Below are 21,296 nucleotides of genomic sequence, written 5' to 3'. Positions count from 1 at the left end.
TTAGTAAACCCTAGCTAGTTTCTGATATGCATTTTGATTTAAAGTCTTCTCACTTTGAAGGGCTTCTGGTGACAAAGACAAGGAGATGTTGGAGATGGATATCTTGGTCATCGGCAATGGAAGTCAAATCGAGGGCAAACTCATGGGGACCTTGCAAAGGAACTTCCTCCAGGAGCAGAGCATTCTGAACCAGAACAGGCTCCTGATCAATGAGATCAACCAGAACCAGGAGTCCAGAAACTTTATTAGCTCATTCCTATTCCCAGATAAGATATAACCAAGCAACATCTTTTATAATGATACTCATTCCCCTTACTAAACAAGCAGCCCCATTAAATTAATGATACCCATTATCATTCCCAACTAATATCATTCCCATTCATATTCCCCTTACTGAACCAAGCAGCCCCTCAATCATTAACCTTAAAGAAGAAGAAGAAGAAGAAGAAGAAGTTCAAGGTAACAAAAGCATGGGGAAACACTATTAGAACAACACTCAGGATGCAGAGGCAAACAGGCCGGGCATAATTGAAATTGCTCTGAAATAAAGTTATCATTTTGTATGCTTCTACAAAAAGTTGTTAACAAGTTCATTAAAAACAAAATCCAAACACTTAGGAATACAAGCTGAAAAAAGTTTTATGTAGCTTGAACTTTGAAGTATACATGAATTTGGGTTAGACTAAACACCAAGTTGACACCTTAATTTCATTTCAAGCATCTTATTGGGTGCTACCAATCCACAATTATGCAATGACTTAGCTTCTCAGTAGCATATGGAACATCATGTAGTGATTGCAACATGATTTCTAAAATTAGACACTCTACGGAGGGAAAAAAGGCTGGGATTCAATTGAGTGATCTGAATGTGAAACAGTGCATGCGTATCTATCCCATCACAATTAAAAAACCAAATTTTCGTTTGAATTCAGACTATGCTATCTAGAATTTAATTATCCTTCGACATTATTATAACTTAAGATTAACATACCCAAGAAGATCTGATTTTGGTTGGTAATGAGCTCTTCTTCATCCCTTCATCATTTCAGGTGAAGCTTCGTAAAATTATATGATGATCTTCGGCATAATCCCTAACAAGGGACCAAAAATTGACAAGACCTTCAAGGCATAGCTCTGGGGTCAGTCCCATGCTGCCAGACATAGACGAGTTCGTCCCACCCAGTGCTTGCGACCAGGCCCTCTACAAGTACACTCATATCTACCCCGACGGCAAATTCAGTGTGGTGGTCGTACCTTGCAATGAGGGCATCCTCCACTCTGTAATCCCACATGCACACGGTCATATCATAGGAGCAGGAAAGCAGGATGCTTTCTCTGTGAGGGGAGAAGCGGACGCGGCGGACTGCATAGCCGTGGCCAGCAAGGTTAGCCAGGGGCTTTGCAGGTGCTCGGATGTCCCAGACGCGGATGAATTTGTCTACGGAGGCAGTGGCGAGGCAGCACTCGTTGTACTTATTCCAGTCACAGGAGAGGATCTCATGTTCGTGGGCAGGGAGGACAAGCGTGGAGGTTGGATCGCGGACGTCCCAGACGCGGGCAGTTCGGTCGCCGGAGGCGGAGGCAAAGACGTCTCCGTGGCGGGGGCTCCAGGAGACGGCGTAGACGCAGTAGGAGTGCTCGCGGAAGGTGCGGAGGCTGGCGGGTCGGTCGAGGGTCCAAAGCTTGAGCGAATCGTCCCAGGAGGCCGAGAGGAAGGAATCGCGGCGGACTGGATTCCAGTCCACGGCATGGGCCTCGCGAGAGTGCTCTCGGAAGGAGCGCACGGGATTCGCAGAGGGAGGCAAGGAGACGTCCCAGAGCTTAAGGGAACCGTCGGCGACTGCGGCGACGGCGAGGGAGTCGTGGGACTCGGACCAGCAGCAGTCGTAGACGCCGTCGGCGGTGTCGAAGGCGGCGAGCTCCGCGATGGAGGGGGCGCCAGGTGCGGGGGCGGAAGGGAGGAGGTCGAGGACGTGGAGGCGGCCGTTGCCGAGGATGCCGAAGTTTTGGGAGGTGGCGACGAGAAGGCGGCCCTCGTGGAAGGGGCTGAATCGGACGGAGTAGCCGCTAAAGGGCGTCTTGAACCGCGGCATCGTCGATCTTTGCCTGGAATTACGATTCCCTCTCCCTCAATCTGCTTCTCTCTCGCACCGCCGACGACAGATAGAAAGATCAGAGCAGCCGATGAGAAGGGCGATTTAGGGCAGGCAGCGCCTGCTAAAATAGAATAATATAAATTGTGGAGGAGAAAAGAAGAAAATACAAGGGGGAAATTATATATTTTCTTTATTTATTAATCTTGTTTAAATTTATATAGAAAAAAAACTCAAATATAAAGTTGCATAAAATTATTAAAAATAAAATAGTGTCTGTAATTAATTTAGAATTGTAAACTTAAAATTGCATTCTCAACCTAATGAAATGACATATTATATTTATTCTTTTATTTTTATAAAATGTGATATCCTCTAATTATATATATTTGATAATGTGGCATAATCTGGTCAATTACAATTTCCTGAGCGACTGTGTGAGTAGCAGATTTCACCTTAATGCTAAACAAATATGATTTGTAATTATATAGATTATAATCAAAACTTACTTCAAAATATGTGTTAAAAACGGAACAATTTTAAAATTCATATTTTGCATAAATCTAAATTTCATGCCTTTCAAAGTAATTACCAAAACATTTCTCTCTCCTTTTTTATCCCATCCGATTCTATTGGATCTCCTTTCTACTTTCTGTATATCTACAATAGCACTTGTTGAAAATTGTCTTTGTAATTTATCTTCTTTCCGAAGCTGAAATTGCAGTGTAATCTTTGGGAGAGAAATGTCACAGAATACACTGGAGAGGCGCTCGTCGTCCATCGATGCGCAACTGAGGCTTCTGGCGCCGGCGAAGGTCTCCGAGGACGACAAGTTGGTGGAATACGATGCGCTTCTCGTGGATAGCTTTCTCGACACCCTCCAAAGCTTGCACGGAGAAGATCTCAGGGAAACGGTACACGATAAAATAGAATAATGTTCTACTTTTTTCCATGGGGTTTTCAAAGATCAGATTAAATGTTTCAATGTTTGAAGAAGACAACTTTTAGATCCATATCTCTATTCAAAGTTTCGAACCCTCAAAAGTTGGTGTGGTGTGCTCGATTTTGGATTCACTCTGCAGGTCCAAGAGTGCTATGAGATCTCTGCCAAGTACGAAGGGTCTGGTGATATTAACATGCTGGATGAGCTGGGAAATATGCTGATGGGCCTGGACCCCGGAGACTCTATCTTGGTCGCCGGCTCTTTCTCCCACATGCTCAACCTGGGCAATCTGGCTGAGGAGGTTCAGATTGCACATCGCAGGAGGAACAAGCTGAAGAAGGGAGACTTCGTTGATGAGAGCAATGCGACTACAGAGTCTGACATCGAAGAGACGCTTAAAAGGCTAGTCGAGAAATTGCACAGGTCACCGGAACAGGTCTTTGATGCTTTGAAGAACCAAACTGTCGATCTCGTTTTTACTGCACACCCAACCCAGTCAATTCGAAGATCCCTACTGCAGAAGCATTCCAGGTTATTCATTGGCTTTCACAGTTTCTGAAGTATTGTTTGATGGTAATTTTACAATCCCTATTTAGGATCGTGCAACAACATAACGTAGAACCTTTAAGAAAATGATTCAACGATCCAACAAAGGATCTTGTCGGAGATCTACAACTAATATGCGAAATGAACAAAAGCGGAAGCATAAAGACATAAACGGTAAATCTGCACCTGAATCCAGAGACATCCTCATCCTAGACCTGAAGATCAAAACTCGAATTAGCCGCAGGGAGTGATCTTCCACAGGCACGAGAGCGACGGCTCCGCAGTCTCAATCCAATGGGGAAAATGAGATAGCCATCAGGGTTAGGTTACCACCCCCTCTCCTATGGGGATCACACCCATATAAATATAATTGGTCCAAACCAGTTAGCTACCCATCAATGCTAACGGTAACGAGCTAATGAGTTCTACACATATGAGTCCACATCTAATAATATGCAAATCCGCAATCAAGACACAAATTAGATCACTTTAATGGGTTTGTTCTAAATGGCAAAATTCGTGTGTTAATGATTAACATGTTAGGCCATATAATAGATATTAAATTCAGCATTGTTATCTCTTCTCTGACTCTTGAAAATATTTCTTCAGGATAAGGAATTGCTTGACACAGCTCACAGCAAAGGACATTACTTCTGATGACCACCACGAGCTTGATGAAGCTCTCCAGAGAGAGGTAACTTGTTGAGTCTCTCTGTTTTAGTGTGTCTAGGTGCAACTGGTTGTACATAAAAATCCTTATGCGAGCTCGTAGATGGTAAACACTTGTATTTTCATTTGCAGATTCAGGCTGCGTTTCGGACTGACGAAATTCGTCGAACGCAGCCGACTCCTCAGGATGAGATGCGTGCAGGAATGAGCTACTTCCATGAAACAATTTGGAAAGGTGTGCCGAAATTCTTACGGCGTGTTGATACTGCTCTGAAGAACATTGGAATAAAAGAACGTGTTCCTTACAATGCTCCACTCATTCAATTCTCCTCCTGGATGGGTGGGGATCGTGATGGTAAGATAAGCCAATTTTGGCCAAGGAGAACCATTGCTGGTGTACTGATGCAACATCGTTTCTCTGCTGATGCATTGTTTGTACTGTGTAGGTAATCCTAGAGTCACGCCGGATGCCACAAGAGATGTATGCTTGTTGGCTCGCATGATAGCAGCAACCTTGTACTACTCTCAGATAGAAGATTTGATGTTTGAGGTACCAAAAACCTTTGAATCTGTTGGAACTCTACCTTTCAGCTTAGTTTAACTTTTTTTCTTCTATTTGACTCAAGATATATCTCCTTGGTATACCTTATTTATACACCACATTGTACTAATTGGTGAATGCAAGTAGCATAGACTTGAAGCGTGAAATATGAAGAAATTTAATATATGCAGCATAGTTCAGAAACTAAGAAAAGTATGGGTTGTTCTCGCAAAAATGTTACAGAAACTATAGTCTTTATTTGATGCATGATACTTTGTTCAGTATTTAGTAACTTATAATCATTAGTTGATATTCTTGTTGTATTTTTGTAATTTGTTGCTTCAAATTAAATTTAATTGCTATTGGGTTATAAGTGGAGATAGACTATTTTATAGCTTCACATAGAGTAGTTAATACTTTGTATGGCTATTTTGGTGATTTACAGTTGTCAATGTGGCGCTGCACGGATGAACTTCGCATTCAGGCAAATGTTCTTCATCGGTCAACAAGGAAAGATGCCAAGCACTACATAGGTATATTGAACAACTTTTGTAATATTGTTGAACTTTTTTTTATTACTGTCTCGTTCTAATATTGTTGGATTGTATAATACTATCTGAGCAGATTGTTCTTTCTTTCTATTTTGTCCATACAAAATGCTACAAAAGTTAACACATTTGCTCTCAAATGCTTGTTTATCCTTCCATCCATCACACTTATTCTTTTTACCCGTTTCATTTAAACCACTAGAGGCTTTAAGTTCAAACATCTAAAAGATAAAAAGCCCTTTTCTTCATATTCCATATGCTCATCCACTTTTGACTGTCAAATCATATACTTTTAAATATCATATATAGTCTATCATTTGCATTTGAGTAACCTTCTTATTATATGACCGTGCTTCGCCTATGATTCATTGCTGCTGCTGTTCAAATTATGTTTCATAAGATCATACAGTCTGTTCATTAGGGTGGATCTAATTATTATTTCTGGTCGTGGTCTTTCTGGATGCAGAGTTCTGGAAACAGATTCCTCCGAATGAGCCATATCGTGTTATACTTGGCGATGTGCGAGACAAGCTGTATAATACACGGGAACATTCCAGGCAATTGCTGGCAAATGGAACCTCAGATATATCTGAGGAACTGACTTTCACTAATGTTGAGCAGGTAATTATGATTTTTTGTTTGTGATTGCATGTATAATTATTCTCTTTATATTATAGAACAAGCTGATCATCATTTCTTTGCAGCTTCTGGAACCACTTGAGCTATGTTATAGGTCACTCTGCTCTTGTGGTGATAGACCAATCGCCGATGGAAGCCTTCTTGACTTCCTGCGCCAAGTGTCTACCTTTGGCCTTTCTCTTGTGAGACTGGACATCAGGCAAGAATCTGATAGGCATACTGATGTTCTTGATTCCATCACCAATCATCTTGGAATTGGATCGTACCGGGATTGGTCAGAAGAAAAGCGTCAAGAGTGGTTGTTACAAGAACTTAGAGGCAAGCGTCCTCTGTTTGGTCCTGACCTCCCACAGACCGAGGAGATTGCTGATGTTTTACAGACATTCCATGTCCTAGCAGAGCTTCCTTCTGATAGTTTTGGTGCCTATATCATTTCAATGGCAACTGCTCCTTCAGATGTGCTTGCAGTGGAACTCTTGCAGCGTGAGTGCCATGTGAAGGAACCACTAAGAGTTGTGCCGCTGTTTGAAAAGCTTCAAGATCTCGATGCAGCTCCTGCTGCTGTAGCACGCTTGTTCTCAATAGATTGGTACATGAACAGGATTAATGGCAAGCAAGAAGTCATGCTTGGTTATTCTGATTCAGGGAAGGATGCTGGTCGACTCTCGGCGGCTTGGCAGTTATATAAAGCACAAGAGGAGCTAGTGAAGGTTGCCAAGCAATATGGTGTGAAATTGACAATGTTTCATGGACGAGGTGGGACTGTTGGGAGAGGAGGTGGCCCGACTCATCTTGCTATCTTGTCCCAGCCACCGGAAACGATCCAAGGATCATTTCGCGTGACAATCCAAGGGGAAGTAATTGAACAGTCGTTCGGCGAGGAGCATTTATGCTTCAGAACACTTCAACGTTTTACGGCGGCTACTCTTGAGCATGGTATGCACCCTCCTGTTTCACCTAAGCCAGAATGGCGTGCACTGATGGATGAGATGGCTATAGTGGCCACAGAAGAGTATCGCTCAATAGTTTTCAAGGAACCACGTTTTGTGGAATATTTCCGACTAGTAAGTATTCTTTTTTTTATGCCGCTGAGAAAATCAGTTGTGTGAATCTTATGCTTCTGTCTGATTCTGTGCAATCGTAAATCTCTAGTAACTGACTAGTGATTCCCTTGTTTGACAATGCTAACTCCAGTTGATTCATTCATATTACATAAGAGAAGTTATTGTTGTCATTGAGATGTTTTTGTTTATAAATTCACAGGCCACACCTGAAACAGAGTATGGTAGGATGAACATAGGTAGTCGGCCATCGAAGCGGAAGCCTAGTGGGGGAATAGAATCTCTTCGTGCAATTCCATGGATTTTTGCTTGGACTCAGACAAGGTTTCACCTCCCTGTATGGCTTGGCTTTGGTGCAGCTTTCAAGCATGTACTACAGAAGGATATCAGAAACCTTCAGACGCTCAAGGAGATGTACAAGGAGTGGCCCTTCTTTCGGGTCACAATAGACTTGGTTGAGATGGTCTTTGCCAAGGGAGATCCAGGAATAGCTGCTGTCTACGATAAATTGCTTGTTTCCAAGGAGTTACTGCCATTTGGCGAACGACTAAGGGCTAATTACGAAGAAACAAAAGGCCTTCTCCTTCAGGTGAGCTCTATACTCTTGTCTGTCATTAGAATGTAGGAACACACTGATTGGTTTTGATATCTCTAAAACTTTTATCACAAACTCATGTAGGTTGCTGGCCACAGGGATCTCCTTGAAGGTGATCCTTACTTGAAGCAACGATTAAGGCTGCGCCACGCTTACATTACGACTCTAAATGTTTGCCAAGCGTGTACGTTGAAGAGGATGAGGGATCCCAGCTTCAATGTAAATGTGAAGCCCCATCTACAGAAGAATCTCGATCACTGCAGTCCAGCAGCAGATTTGGTGAAGCTGAATCCAACTAGTGAGTATGCCCCTGGGCTGGAAGACACTCTCATATTAACGATGAAGGGGATTGCTGCAGGCATTAGGAACACTGGCTAGACTCATTCACTCTATCTCTAGCACGCACGTCCGGACTTCGTTCTGTAAAACGTCCACAGATTGTTGCCTTCTTTCTTCTAAATAACAGAGATTAGCTGCGGCCAAACTTAGCATACCAAATTTTCTGGTATGATTGAAGTTTCTTTCTGTAATAAATTTGACTGTTCTCTATTAAAATTAAATGCAACATTTATTGTGAAAAGTGCTTTCTACTATTTGATAGGAATCGGTGATTATTCACTGCCATTTGTGCATAATCCAATTGGAAGCCAGGCCACCCACCATCAGCAGCATCACTGATGCTCGTTGTGCATGGCCGTCGCTTATAAGTCAGAACATTGCCTGCCACTGAAACCATATCTTCAATCCCAAAGCGAACCCATCCTCTTTGATCTGCTTCGTAGTGTGATGACACCTCATGCAGATCGTCAATTCCGCACTCCTTTGTTTATTCATGTGCTCGCTCCACTCTCCGTTCCTTTTTTTTTTTTTAATTCTTTTTGTCTAAGATTTCAGTAATTAATTCGATAGATTCCCCTGTTCTCTTCTCCGCGGATGCTATATAATAAGGCCGCTCACGCACCGCTGCTGCCTCACAGGAAGCTTCCATGTCTACTGAAAGCTGCGACGACCTGGAACTCATCGACGACGCGCTGCTCGCAGAGATGCTGGAGTCGTCGTCTTGCTTCGACGACGAGGTGGCGGATGATGGCCGGCTCGGCGGCGTGATTAGTTCTCTGGAAGCGGAGATCCTCGGCCGGCCCGTCGTCGCCTCCTCGTCTGATGATTTGTTGGTCACGGACGACGGGAAATCCACCACCTGGCCGGACGACGGCCGTCTGGTGCAGGAGGACATCGTATTGTGGGCCGCTGATGATTGTGAGAGCTCGGTGGGTTGGAGCTTGGAGGATCCGCTGTGTGATTGTGCGGAGGTGTGTGACTTGGGTTAGTGTTACGCGCAGCCGGCCGTCGGAGGAGTTCTAGAAGGAGAGTGTGCTGGTTTTAACTGCGGCGATGCGGATCAAGTGTTTGATCGTCTGTGGCAATGAACATTAAAAAATGACTAATGGATTTCTATGTGCTTTCAAACTCTGGCTTTAAAAATAAATTACATTTTAATCATTTTTTAAAATTTGTAAATTTTTTGTAATTGTATAAAAATAGCAAAAAAAAAAAAAATGAAACCGTTAAAATTATTTTTCTGATTTAAAAATTTTGGTGACTGTGATGATGAAACAACTTAAAATCCGAGGGGCGAAATGAAAATTTTCCCTTATTTCTCCGGCTTCCACCCGCCGCTGCCTAACTGACGCATCGAACCGTCCGATGCTGCCGCTGCCCCAATCTCCACGCGTATCCTCCGCCACCGCCCGGACTCTCGATGGCATCTCCCTCCGCCGGTTCTACGGACCACCCTTCTCCCTCCGCCTCCGCCGGCCGTCGCTGCCGCCGTTTCCGCGTGTCCTCTCTCTGATACGGCGCCGCCTTCGTTTGCCGACTTCGATCTCCTCGTTGCCCTGCGGCGATGCCGTTGGCGACAGCTTCGACGAGGAGCTTCGCCGCCTTTTGGTCCTCCTCCCACTGGAGATGCGGCGGCGAGTGGAGGCCCATCCGGAGCTTCAGCGCCTGGTTGAGATCGTCATGGACCTCGGCAGGAGGCCTATCGCCCGCTTCCCCTCAGGCGACTTCTTCCTTGCCGAATTCCCTATATCCTCTCAGGAACTCCACCACGCCATTTCCCAGGTCAGTTTCCGTTCCAAAAAAAAGAGGCAGGATTTTTAGGAATCGGTGTAATAGGAATGCTTCCATGTGTCAGATGGGCGCCTTTGCCTCGGATAACCGGGCGGGCATCAGTAGGACATTGCATCGGATTAGCGCCATCAGGAACCGGAAGGGAGACATTATTGGACTTACTTGCCGGGTCGGCCGAGCAGTTGCAGGAAGTGCTAATCTATTGCGGGATTTGGTGAAGGATGGAGGTTCACTATTGCTTATCGGCCCCCCAGGAGTCGGCAAGACCACAATCATCAGGTTTTGCCCTTTCTGTTTCTGTTTCTAAATTATATGCAACCTTTATTCCTTGTAGTTATAACGATGCTATGGTTATAGAGTTCATGCTATATACACCGAACATATCGTCAAATGCCTGATTTTATGAGACCAAACAATAACCATAATTAGAAATATCTATAGATGCTCAATGTTTTCTTTAAGCATCTTTCGCATTCCACATGATTTTTACTGATGGAATTCTTCTATTTCCATAAAAATTGCTTGCTGTTGACAACTGATATAAAATGTAAAGGTTTCTCAACTGTAATTGCCTTATATTTTGTGTGCTAATGTAATTTGTACTAATCCTTCTATTTTTGAACTAGTGATATTTGTCCTACATGAAGTTGGTGATTGGATCCATATTTTAGATCCAATTAATTAGGATTTGAAGCCTCTTGTTTTGCATTGTTTAAAGGATATCTTGAAGTTTAAAATCTTGTTTAAGTTGGCAAATTGTCATGCTATTTTGGTAAATGTTGCTTCATCTATTCTCTTGTGGATGTTTTTTTTAACCATTGGATTGATATATTTATTGTTCAATTCAATAGAGAAATAGCAAGGATGCTTGCAGATGATTATAAGAAGCGCGTCATGATTGTTGACACATCCAATGAGATAGGTGGGGACGGTGACATTCCTCATGCTGGGATAGGTAGCGCACGCAGATTGCAAGTACCAGACCCTAACATGCAACATAAGGTCTATAGACATGTCTTAATCTTATTGTATGCTTGTCTTGGAGTGAAATTGTCTGTTAGACTTACTCCTTCTGTCAGCATAGGTGTATGGATGTACATATTTTTTTCCCTAATATTTTTTTTGTATAAAAAATTCTTTTATATATTCAATCCAATTTACTTAAAAAATTTAATAATAGATGCAGAGTTTTTTCTTCTAACTTCACTATAGTTTCTTTTTTGCCTTTTATGTTCGAATAGGCTGTGTTTTTCTGATTTGTGTTTAAGCTTCTACCTAATGTTGAGAGGTAATAAAAATGAACGAGGAAAATCTGTCACAAACAGAGTCTTTGAAAAATTGATTTTCTTGCAGTTGCCATCAATGGGCTCGTCTGCTTAATACTACTGTAGCAATCTAATAGATCGCATAGGATAATTAGTATTTGATTTCATTGATAGTGATTGATACCAGAGAGGATAACTAGTTCCATCAGAGAAATGAAGATTAATATTTTTCTTAGCTGTGCAGCCTATCAGTCCATTAGGAACTAGTTGTCAAGAATCGAGAGGTCACAAACTTGAGTTGTGAAAGGATGCCATTATGTAGGTTGAACAAACACTAGATCAATGCCGAAATTTGGAGGATTTGATACTTCTTTATGGAGTATGATCTGTAACTAATTTTTCGATCCTCGGTTTCTATCCTCTTATTTCTCTCCCTGTTAAAAAAAAAAAAAAAAAACTGTAGCATGTGAGATTGTAAATGCAAGCTTAAGGATTTTATTCATAACTATTCATTAGTTTGCTTCCATGACAACCAGGTATTGATTGAAGCAGTGGAGAATCATATGCCACAAGTTATTGTGATTGATGAAATTGGAACTAAACTTGAAGCAATAGCTGCTAGCACCATCGCCCAACGTGGCATCCAGCTTGTTGCCACTGCCCATGGAGTAACAATAGAGAATTTGATAATGAATCCTTCCTTGGAGATGCTTGTGGGAGGAATACATGTACGTGTTATAAATTAATTATGTTTGTATTTCTTAACATAAGCTTAATTAAATTTATAACCTGGTAACAGTTGACGCATCAAATTTGCATAATTCTATTAATGTAGATATACAACAACAACAACAACAACAACAAAGCCTTTTCTCACTAGGTGGGGTCGGCTACATGAATCGTTTTACGCTATTGAGCTCTATCTCCTATTATATCATCATCTATCTTAAAATAAATTTTATCTTGTTTTATTGTTGCTAACCAAGTCTTTTTTGGTCTTTCTCATTTGATATGCATGTTTATCATAGTTTCACATCGCCTAACTGGAGCATTTATTGGTCGTCTAAGTACATGTCCATATCATCTTAAACGTGTCTCTTGGAGTTTTTTCTCAATAGATGCAACCCCGACTTTCTTTCTAATGCTCTCATTTCTTATTTTATCCATCCTCGTATGTCCACACATCCACCTTAACATCCTCATCTCTGCAACTCTCATCTTCTGCTCATGTGCTTGAGTCATAGCCTAACATTCAGCTTCATATAACATAGCAGGTCTAACTGCGGTTCTATAGAACTTACCTTTAAGTTTAAGAGGTAGTTTATGGTCACATAAAACACTCGATGCTCCCCTCCATTTCACCCATCCTGCTTGTATTCTATCCCTTCATCGTTTTGCAAAAATGATCCTAAATATTTAAATCTCTCGGTTACGGGCAACTCATCCTCTCCTATCTTAACAATTATTTCATTACTTCAAATATTGCTAAACTTAAATTCCATATATTCTATCTTTAATCTACTAAGCTTAAAACCTTTCCCTTCTAGTGTTTTCCTCCAAGATTCTAGTTTAGCATTTACTCCTTCACGTGTTTCATCTACCAAACTAATATCATCTACAAACAACATGCACCACGGTACTGTGTCTTGAATGTCCACAGTTCGTCCATAATTAGTGTAAAAAGATAGGGACTTAGAACTGATCCTTGATATAACCCTATCTTTATTGGAAATGCTTCAGTTATTCCGCCCGAAGTCTTTACTCTGATCGTTACATCCTCATACATATCTTTAATTAGTTCAATATATGTTACGTTAACACCTCTATTTTCTAAAATTCTGCATATAATTTCTCTTGGGACTCTATCATAAGATTTTTCTAAGTCAACGAATATCATGTGTAGATCTTGTTTTTGCTCCCAATATTTTTTAATTAATTGTCTAAAAAGATGTATAGCTTCTATTGTCGACCTTCCAGGCATAAACCCAACTTGATTTTCTATCACTAGTCTCCTTCCTTAATCTTTTTTCTATTATTTTTTTTCAAAGTTTCATAGTATGACTCATTAGTTTAATACCCCTATAATTTTCACATTTTTGTATGTCTCCCTTGTTCTTATATAAGGGAACTAGAGTACTTATCCTCTATTGATTAGACATTTTTTTCGTTTTTAATATTATGTTAAATAATTTTGTAAGCCAATCAATATCTTATTTCCTTAAACACTTCCATACCTCTATCGAAATATCATTTGGTCCAACGGCTTTTCCATTGTGCATCTCATGTAAAGTTTATTTTACTTCTGAAGTTTGAATTCTACGATAAAAATTAAAATTTCTATACTCATTTGACCTACTTAAATTACCTAAGTTAAGTTGGTTACCTAAACGTTCATTAAAAAGTTGATGAAAATACCTCTTCCACCATTCTTTTATTTCTCCATCATTTACTAATACCCTATTACATTCATCTTTAATACATTTTATTTGGCTAAGATCTCTTTTTTTCCTTTCTCTCACTTTAGCTATTTTATAAATGTCTCTTTCCCCTTCTTTTGTATCCAATTTTTGATATAATCATTCAAAAGTTTCATTTTTTGCTTCACTCACTACTTTCTTAGCTTCTTTCTTGGCTATCGTATATTTTTTTTAAGTTTTCCTCGTTCTTATAAATATATAATTTCTTATAAGCTATTTGCTCTCTGTTGTAGACACACACATACACATATAAATTATAAATGAATTAAAATAAGTTATTTTAAATAGGCTTACTATAAGACTAATTTGTTATAGTGATGATTGTCCTTAAGAGTGTTACACTAGGTGACGAAGAAGCAAGCAGAAGAGGTATCCAAAAGACTGTTCTGGAGCGCAAAGGACCCTCAACATTTTCATGTGCTGCAGAGATTGTCTCAAAGATTGAAGTACGAGTACATCATAGTCTAGAAGCCACAGTAGATGCGCTTCTTGCAGGTTATTAAGCTTTATGTTTTCATCCAACCAGGCCTTATAAGACAGTATAATTCTTTGTGAAGTTCTAGCCTATTTCTCTTTTACTATGCTTTGAAAGTTGACAAGGCAGCAGCAAGGGGCTGATTTACTTTTATCCTTACTCCTCAAGATGAAAATTCCTATCTGACATTCCATAATAATTTAATTTGTTTTATCATAGGCCGGCCTCCAAATTTTGATATCCGCAGGATGGACACAGAAGACTTCACAACTGAAACACTACTTTCTCAGACAAAACATTTCTGTGATATTTCCTCTCAAAAGGAAGATGAAACCAAAGATGAAAATAATTTCGTAATTCCTTGTGAAGAGTTTAGCAGTGATGCATCTAGTGTTCAGTTAAAGAAAAAGCAGATAGATATATATCAGGAAGTTGAAAGAGATTTCCGCCTCTTCATTTATGGGGTAAGCTGTGTTATATACATGAATGCCCTAATATCTTTATCTTTATTTGTCCGCCTGGATTATTTGCTTTTTGCTATACTAAAAAGAATTTCTTAGATGCCTGCTTTGACTGGCTGCGGTTACATTTATCAAGTAGGAAGAACATTGGATGACATCAGTCATTTGTAAGATACTTCCTTATGTTCCATGTTCTCAAATAAACTTCATAGTCCCTGACTTTTGATTTAACTAGAATAACTTGTGTTTGATGTTTGAGCAGTTAAGAAATTATAACCATACTATTAGTTGTCCTATTTTTTAGCATCTCTTAGTCAACAGATGCGGTATCATGAATCACTTCATGTGAACTGTATCAGTCTGATTTGAACTGAACTCTACTAATTCTTAACCTATTGTGATTTAGACATGTGGTTTAAATCATTTTTCTACTAAATCAAATTGGACAATTTGAATCACGAATAGTCCAATTATGATAACCAGGTGATATGATACCTTGGCACAGAATGATACTTTAAGACTTAGAAAGAATTAACCCAATTTACCTATAATAATAGTTGTGAAGAATCCAAATTGGCAGGAGTAATCCAAGTGAGATGCAAATGCACTGCAACACAAACACATGCACATGTACATGTACATATGCTAATCCAGTAATTCTGGTTGGGACAGACTTCTGGATTCCATTTGCTTGGTAAGTGTTTATGGGCGTGGAAAACTGCGGATGAGATGAAAATAGTATTTTGTACAAGAGTAACCTACTTTTAATTTTTGACAAACATTAAAATAATTGTTAGATCTAATTCACGCACATGTATTTGTTAATGTCATGCTGTCACAGAATTTAGTTCCTTCTATCAAGTAAAACAGTTCCATAGGAGATAACCTAGTATCTGATGATGTTTCTATTTATATATTCTTTGAATAGTAACATCACGTCATGATTGTGGAGGAAGTGATATAGTTTTGTGCTTTAGGATAAATCATTTAGATTTGCAACTTAGCTATTGTGCTCAATAATAACTGTTCACTTGAACATTGTAAGCTTATACCCACTATTGTTTCTATGCCACGAACATTGTAAGCCAAGCTCACAACATTAACAAATTCTTTCAGCTGATACCTAAATTCAGCATGGGGGCAAAACTATTGTTTCAAATACCTCAATGTTTGGTCGTATGCGCTAGGTGTCAGTTTTTTAGAGAGTACAATCTACTTGGCTAAACAACAATCATTGAATCTACAATGCTTCATATATATTAGAGATGATGAATCAAACAGTATTGCAGTGTACCTAATAAACCTGCATCTTTATTTGTTGATTACCTGAATATAGGGTATAATTGAGCTTATAGATTCTAAAGTTGCAGCACTTGTTGATTCCCGGTTCAGGTTTTGGTAATTCAATTATCTGTATTTTCTGCTCTAGTTACCCGAAATCTAGTTCAGTTTTGACTTACTAGTCAGTGTTTCTAGATCACGGAGGCAAGTGTTATGGAAGCAATTAAGCATTTGGGAATAGATGAAATGATTAAGATAACTGATAATGTAAGTGAAGCAGACGCATTTATTGCCTGGTATGCCAAACTTAAAAAGAACTCTCATATTCAAGCAGTTGCCAAGTCAAGTGGCATTCCTGTCTTTGTCACAAAGGTAGATGCAATATTTTTGTTAATTTTTATTGCCGGTTCTGCTAGTTTCTCATGGATATTTCTGTTTTGTAGTCGACCTCTTTGGCGCAGCTCACTAAAGCTATCCGTGCTCTTGTAAATGAACATGCTAATCTCTTAAAAACAGAGAAGGAATCAAGTTCATCAGAGATGGTTGATGCATTAGAGGTATGTGCTTTGAGATTTCTGTCGTCTCTCATCCAGAGACACTTTCTTTTGCTTGTTTAGCAAATATATTCACACTAGAATATGGAACAAATATCCGCTAGTTCTCTTTCAGGAAGCAAGATTGGCTATTGAAAAAATTGTGATTCCTCAAGATAAGTCTGTACAGCTTCTCCCGAGGCCACCGCACATCATTTCAGGTCAGATAGGCCTAATCAAGAAGTACAAACTCAAATGGGAGACGGTGGGCGAGCATCCTATGGTTTATCTGAGGATCCTTCCCCTTCAGTCTGGCATTGGAGGCAAACATGTTGATGCAAATGGTGGTACTTCTGAGCTTGAGGATTTGGACTGCTTTGATAGCATAGATATTTCACAACATGGTATAGCTAGATTGCCTCTCCTACCTGAATAACATTCCTTTCTTTAGTTGTACAGATTCTCACCAAATCTTCCCTTGCAAGTTGTTTACCTTAGAATAACTAAAGGCATTCAGTCATGACTGGATATGCTAGTTTTTAATACCTCATTTCAATTGTTTCCAAACATGATCTGTTAGGTATTGTTGAATGTCTTTGGTGAAGGGACACTTAGAGATGAATGAATATTTACTTTTCATCCAAAGTAAACGGGCAATTTCAATGACTTGGAGCATTGGTCATTGTTTCACACTACTTTCGGCTACAAATTTGTGCGATAGATTATTTAATTTTGAGAGTAATCCTTTAAATAAAGATAATACAACAGTGCAACAAGTTAACCTATGGGTGATTTTGCATTCTTCTAGTCTGCAAATTATTCCGTACAGTTAACACAAATGCTCAAAAAACAGGGGGGAAAAATCCACTCAGACTACATACATTTTAATCACTATGCAAATTCGCAACTGATCGCCAACTAGCAAATGTTGTCTGTATCATTCATTAAAGCTTGACAATTGGAGTGAAAGCTGAGGCAGTTCGATCCATCAAATCATCGGGTCATTGGGTCGATAGCAAATGCTTTAATTGACTACTTACACTCTTTTTGATAGGTTCAAATGGAATTCGTGATATCACCTCGGCTCCAAATGAGAACACAAGAGCATCTCTTGCTGTTTTGGGGTCGATACCGCGTGCCTGGAAATAGAAGAGCTGGTCTTCTTCGAGGTCACTGATAGCAGCTCCATGGGAGCACTTAACGTCATCAGCAATGATTTGTAAGTTGGGTTTGACATTGGCTGTCGCATGAGGTGCCAGCAAAAGTGTTCTTGTCAATTGTCCAGCATCAGTTTGTTGTGCAAATCTGGAAAATGGTAAAGCAGGTCAGATCATAAAAAGGGAAAGTTAATAAGTAATTCAAATGATACATGATCTGATTTCATGGTGAATCTGAATACCTGTTGACCCTGATGTTACCATCGAATACAGCTTGGCCTGAGGAATGAGATACAATGCACTTATGAAGCTGGCGTGAATACCCTCGAGGGTGATCTAAGATTAATGTGCTATGCAGATCTTGTGTCTGGTCGTTCCGAGATATGTGAAACGCTGCTAGCTCACTCACAGTATCAGGGCCTAATTGTTGAATATGGAGATTATGTCTGCTCAGTCTTCCACCTGTACTAACCTCAATAAGCTCGTAAATACTGGATGCTTCCTGAAAATAAAGGTACTCAAAAATTATTGAAACCCATGTTTGCAGAACGAATTATCTTTCAGTAAAACAGGCAACCTTGGGAAACTAAAAGCTCCAAGTTAAAAAAAAAAACTAATTCTCTACAATTTGTAACTTCAGAACAACCATATCATTGCTTGTTTTCACTCTTCTCTTGTCATGTTTGTCACATATCAGAATTTGGAAGTTGTGCAAGAAAATTAATCAAGTATACAATGTGGCTAGAATACTCATTAGTTGTACGACACTTGAATCTGTATCTTGCTTGCATGCTGAATGAAAGCTGGAACACATTGAAAAAACAATATCACAGACACGGTCTTATTTGTATCCTAGATTGACAAAAAATTGTATGGCAATTGTATCCTAGTGGCAATCTAATTAATTACTGCAAAATATCGTACATGTATTTGTTTCCTCATTTGCATATACAAATGGAAAACTATAAAAATGCAACTTTCAATAAGCTTCATATTGTGTTTAAACTATGTTATCACTCAAATCTCAACTGTGGCAAATGTTTACTCTATGAAAACATGATAATATCAGCATTGTAGTTTGGATAAGTCAATAATTCTTGGCAAGGCATCCTGCTGTCCTGGTGCCAATGTTGTATGACATTAGTGATTAGCATGGAACAGGCAACCAAATTTCAACTATTTAGACCATAGTTAAATAAAGGTGATTTTTTTTTAAAAGGGATAAGTTTGCCTAACTATGCGAAGACAAAAAGCAGCTATTAGATATTGTTTCAACATTTAACCATGAGAAACCTAGGAACCCCTAAGATTCTAGATGCTTGGAAACATTCTGATTCAGATTACAACCATAATAAGCTTTGTTTATACACTTTGCACTTACATTACATTCTCCACACTGATGTATGTTATTATCAAAATTTCAAGAGACAACAAACTTCTAATAGCATACAAAAATTTCTATTAAATAACTATGGATGCTGTCTCATCCAACTTCAATTTGAATGTTGACACTAACATCTCAATTTCTTTATAGTCGGTTTGGTAGGTTGATAAAGTTAAACTACTTAAGTGAAATGGTCTGAAGATTGTAGAAAATGACTTACACACACACAAATAAAAAACCCCACTTTATCACTTAATTAATACTTCAATTTTTGAGCGGAGAGAGACAGACGCCCAGATAGTGAGTTTCATTCATTTTAATTCAATTACTCAGCTAAAAATATCTGCAATTTTCTTGTATCAAAAACTGTTGTATAGGACTACTAGTATATATGTAATGTATCCACAGATGAATTGTTTCTGTAAAGGCTTTGTATCCCAGTGAATTAAATCTGCTTTAATTTTTGCAGAAACAGGAAACATCCAACATAAAACTTGATAAAAAACAAAGGTAATACTTGCTGTTACTCAATAGAGAACAAGACCTTCAATCTTTATTGTGAATGATGTAGATAAATCAAGTTATCAAGTCTCATGGTAACCTGTCAAAATTAGCTTAGACAAATCTAGAACATTATCCTGCAGCTCTCTCTCCATCTAACACTTCTACCATCTTGTGAAAGATTAAACTATGTTCGTTGGAGTATAGCCCTATAATACAGGAAAGGTATTCATTTGATTTCCCTGACCACCTTAATTTCTCCCCTTCACTTCACAGAAGGATTAGAACAAAGTAGACGAACTGTAATCATAATGCAAAATTCATAAACAGAAATGAAAAGCTGTTACAAACCCTAAGAACTCAAGGATTGACGTAATTCACCTGACGAGTGGATGTCCACTTGATGTGAGCAGCATTTACCGACTGCTTCTGTAAATAAGAATGCACGACCTTGGCACCCTCTCCAATCGAAATTTCCATCACGGAGTTTGCCCAGTAACACCTCTCTGCATTCTCTTCAATCCCCAAGTGCTCCTCCACAATTACAACCTCCGCCCCCTTCTCGGCCACAACCAATACCCTCGGGTTCGACACAGGAAGACACTCGGACCCAACGTCGCCCCCCTCGGAGTAGCATAACTGCACGTGAATCGGCTCATCCACCACCCGAACGCCGGCGGGCACGAAGATCACAGCCAAATCAGGAGCGCCGACACCGTTCAAGTCCCAGAAGAGGTCCCCGTCAGTAAACCCTCCGGTAAGGGCTGACACGACCCGGTCGAGGGTGGGTCCTGGTGGAATGGTCGACACGCTGCCGACGAAGACGCCGGTGGGAAGGGCGTCGAGGCGGGAAACAGAGGGAGCGACGCGGCCATCGACTACAGCAAGGAGGTGGGGAGAGGGGGAATCGAGAGGAGTTTCGACGGGAAGGGCGATTGGGGAGGATGCGGGCAAGAGGAGGGAGCTCTTGAGGAAAGCGAGATTGGTGAAGCGGAAGGGCTCGTCTTTGTTGGAGGGCCAGCGCTTGGAGAGCAACGACTGGGAAGAGCAGTCGCGAAGCTTCTGGAGAGGGGGAGGAGAAGCGGCAGCGGCCGCGGAGGAGAGGGAGTCCTCGAACTTTTCGGCGATCTCGAGGACAAAGGGGTCGGAGAGGGCAGCACGGACGGGGACGAGGCGGCGGGATGTCCGGGAGACCGGAAGGATGAGGGACGCGGCTCCCGGACGGCGGAGAGAGCGGAGAGGGAGAGGGGGCGGCGCAGAGGCGGCGACGGGGGCGGAAGAGGAGCAGCAGGTCATGGTTGGCCAGTCGAACAGGAATTGCTAATGGCAACTGAATTCGCACGGCACAAATGGACAGTCGTTGCGGATCTGTAAGTAAGAAGGCATCTTTTCTTAAAATCCGATTTATTTTGGTTAATAATATATATTTCTTTATTGACTAATTTATAAATAATTTTAATCGATTGATTCAAATACTTTTAATCAAAATTGTTTTATTAATATTTAAAAAATAAAATAGAATGACTCCAATCGACAGTAATACGGTGGTAAAAACGGGCTTCCAGAAAAAGGTTAATAGAATTACTGACCAAGCTAGGTTGGCCGAACGAATCTCGTATTATCGATTGAACGTGAAGTGTCGATCAAACCGCCAGAGTGGGCGGCTTTCACAAGTTGCATACGAGTTTGAAGCAATGTACCTAGTCCACATTTTGTTCTTATCAGACCTAAGGATCGATCGGACATAATAGGTCTCTTAGGCAAAACAAAGAGTCGAGTGAAAAATGAGTTGTTGGTTATACTATGTCAGGCCGAACTAGCGATCGATCGGCCGAGCGATTGTCGATCGACTTACGACAGGATCCGACTACCTGTCATATCGTACTCTTTTGAAAGTTTATGTCAAAAAAGATAGAGAATATTTCATCGGTAAATCATCTTTTATAAGCTTCTAGCATATCAAATCACAGAGCTCGGTGAGCTCATTTAAAGAAAGA

At 40.2% G+C, this 21,296-nt stretch overlaps 4 protein-coding genes across 5 annotated transcripts; 2 read left to right on the top strand and 2 right to left on the bottom strand.

The window, feature by feature from the left end:
• Positions 1-830: 830 nt before the first annotated feature.
• LOC122024298 (peroxisome biogenesis protein 7-like) lies at positions 831-2,229 on the bottom strand. Its single transcript, XM_042582895.1, has one exon. It carries the CDS (start codon positions 2,091-2,093, stop codon positions 1,122-1,124), a length of 972 nt encoding a protein of 323 aa, XP_042438829.1. The 5' UTR covers positions 2,094-2,229; the 3' UTR covers positions 831-1,121.
• A 480-nt stretch (positions 2,230-2,709) lies between these two features.
• LOC122024294 (phosphoenolpyruvate carboxylase 2-like) lies at positions 2,710-9,135 on the top strand. 2 transcript variants are annotated; one of them, XR_006123387.1, is made up of 12 exons: positions 2,710-3,007; positions 3,176-3,567; positions 4,192-4,276; positions 4,384-4,606; positions 4,698-4,801; positions 5,238-5,325; positions 5,807-5,961; positions 6,045-7,043; positions 7,243-7,629; positions 7,720-8,140; positions 8,237-8,469; positions 8,613-9,135. XR_006123387.1 is itself a non-coding variant. In XM_042582890.1 (10 exons), exons 1-10 carry the CDS (start codon positions 2,837-2,839, stop codon positions 8,011-8,013), a joined length of 2,898 nt encoding a protein of 965 aa, XP_042438824.1. In that variant the 5' UTR covers positions 2,710-2,836; the 3' UTR covers positions 8,014-8,215. The 2 variants fall into 2 exon arrangements, 1 of the variants encoding a protein (XP_042438824.1); XM_042582890.1 differs by lacking the exons at positions 8,237-8,469; positions 8,613-9,135 and having other exon boundaries at positions 7,720-8,215.
• Positions 9,136-9,205: 70 nt separating this feature from the next.
• LOC122024295 (protein SEEDLING PLASTID DEVELOPMENT 1-like) lies at positions 9,206-17,002 on the top strand. Its single transcript, XM_042582891.1, has 9 exons — positions 9,206-9,756; positions 9,830-10,044; positions 10,617-10,767; positions 11,567-11,758; positions 13,840-14,002; positions 14,202-14,446; positions 15,920-16,096; positions 16,168-16,281; positions 16,394-17,002. The coding sequence occupies exons 1-9, from the start codon at positions 9,340-9,342 to the stop codon at positions 16,691-16,693; spliced, it is 1,974 nt and encodes a 657-aa protein (XP_042438825.1). The 5' UTR covers positions 9,206-9,339; the 3' UTR covers positions 16,694-17,002.
• Positions 17,003-17,068: 66 nt separating this feature from the next.
• LOC122024297 (protein ABCI7, chloroplastic-like) lies at positions 17,069-20,657 on the bottom strand. The gene is made up of 3 exons (XM_042582893.1): positions 19,681-20,657; positions 17,657-17,916; positions 17,069-17,562 (listed from the first exon to the last, which is right to left on the bottom strand). Exons 1-3 carry the CDS (start codon positions 20,593-20,595, stop codon positions 17,259-17,261), a joined length of 1,479 nt encoding a protein of 492 aa, XP_042438827.1. The 5' UTR covers positions 20,596-20,657; the 3' UTR covers positions 17,069-17,258.
• Positions 20,658-21,296: the final 639 nt, after the last annotated feature.

This window comes from Zingiber officinale, chromosome 9B (assembly GCF_018446385.1).
Source record: "Zingiber officinale cultivar Zhangliang chromosome 9B, Zo_v1.1, whole genome shotgun sequence".
Taxonomy (NCBI): Eukaryota; Viridiplantae; Streptophyta; class Magnoliopsida; order Zingiberales; family Zingiberaceae; genus Zingiber; species Zingiber officinale.
This window is presented reverse-complemented; position numbering and strand designations above follow the sequence as displayed.

Coding starts and splice junctions, on each gene's coding strand:
- LOC122024294 (XM_042582890.1), top strand. CDS start 2,837: ATGTCACAGAATACACTGGAGAGGCGCTCGTCGTCCATCGATGCGCAA. Junction 4,607..4,697: donor GATGGGTGGGGATCGTGATG/GTAAGATAAGCC, acceptor TGTACTGTGTAG/GTAATCCTAGAGTCACGCCG. Junction 7,630..7,719: donor CAAAAGGCCTTCTCCTTCAG/GTGAGCTCTATA, acceptor AAACTCATGTAG/GTTGCTGGCCACAGGGATCT.
- LOC122024295 (XM_042582891.1), top strand. CDS start 9,340: ATGCTGCCGCTGCCCCAATCTCCACGCGTATCCTCCGCCACCGCCCGG. Junction 9,757..9,829: donor TCCACCACGCCATTTCCCAG/GTCAGTTTCCGT, acceptor TCCATGTGTCAG/ATGGGCGCCTTTGCCTCGGA. Junction 14,447..15,919: donor TCCGCCTCTTCATTTATGGG/GTAAGCTGTGTT, acceptor CAGTGTTTCTAG/ATCACGGAGGCAAGTGTTAT.
- LOC122024297 (XM_042582893.1), bottom strand. CDS start 20,595: ATGACCTGCTGCTCCTCTTCCGCCCCCGTCGCCGCCTCTGCGCCGCCC. Junction 17,917..19,680: donor AGTGGACATCCACTCGTCAG/GTGAATTACGTC, acceptor CTTTATTTTCAG/GAAGCATCCAGTATTTACGA. Junction 17,563..17,656: donor GGTAACATCAGGGTCAACAG/GTATTCAGATTC, acceptor ACCATTTTCCAG/ATTTGCACAACAAACTGATG.
- LOC122024298 (XM_042582895.1), bottom strand. CDS start 2,093: ATGCCGCGGTTCAAGACGCCCTTTAGCGGCTACTCCGTCCGATTCAGC.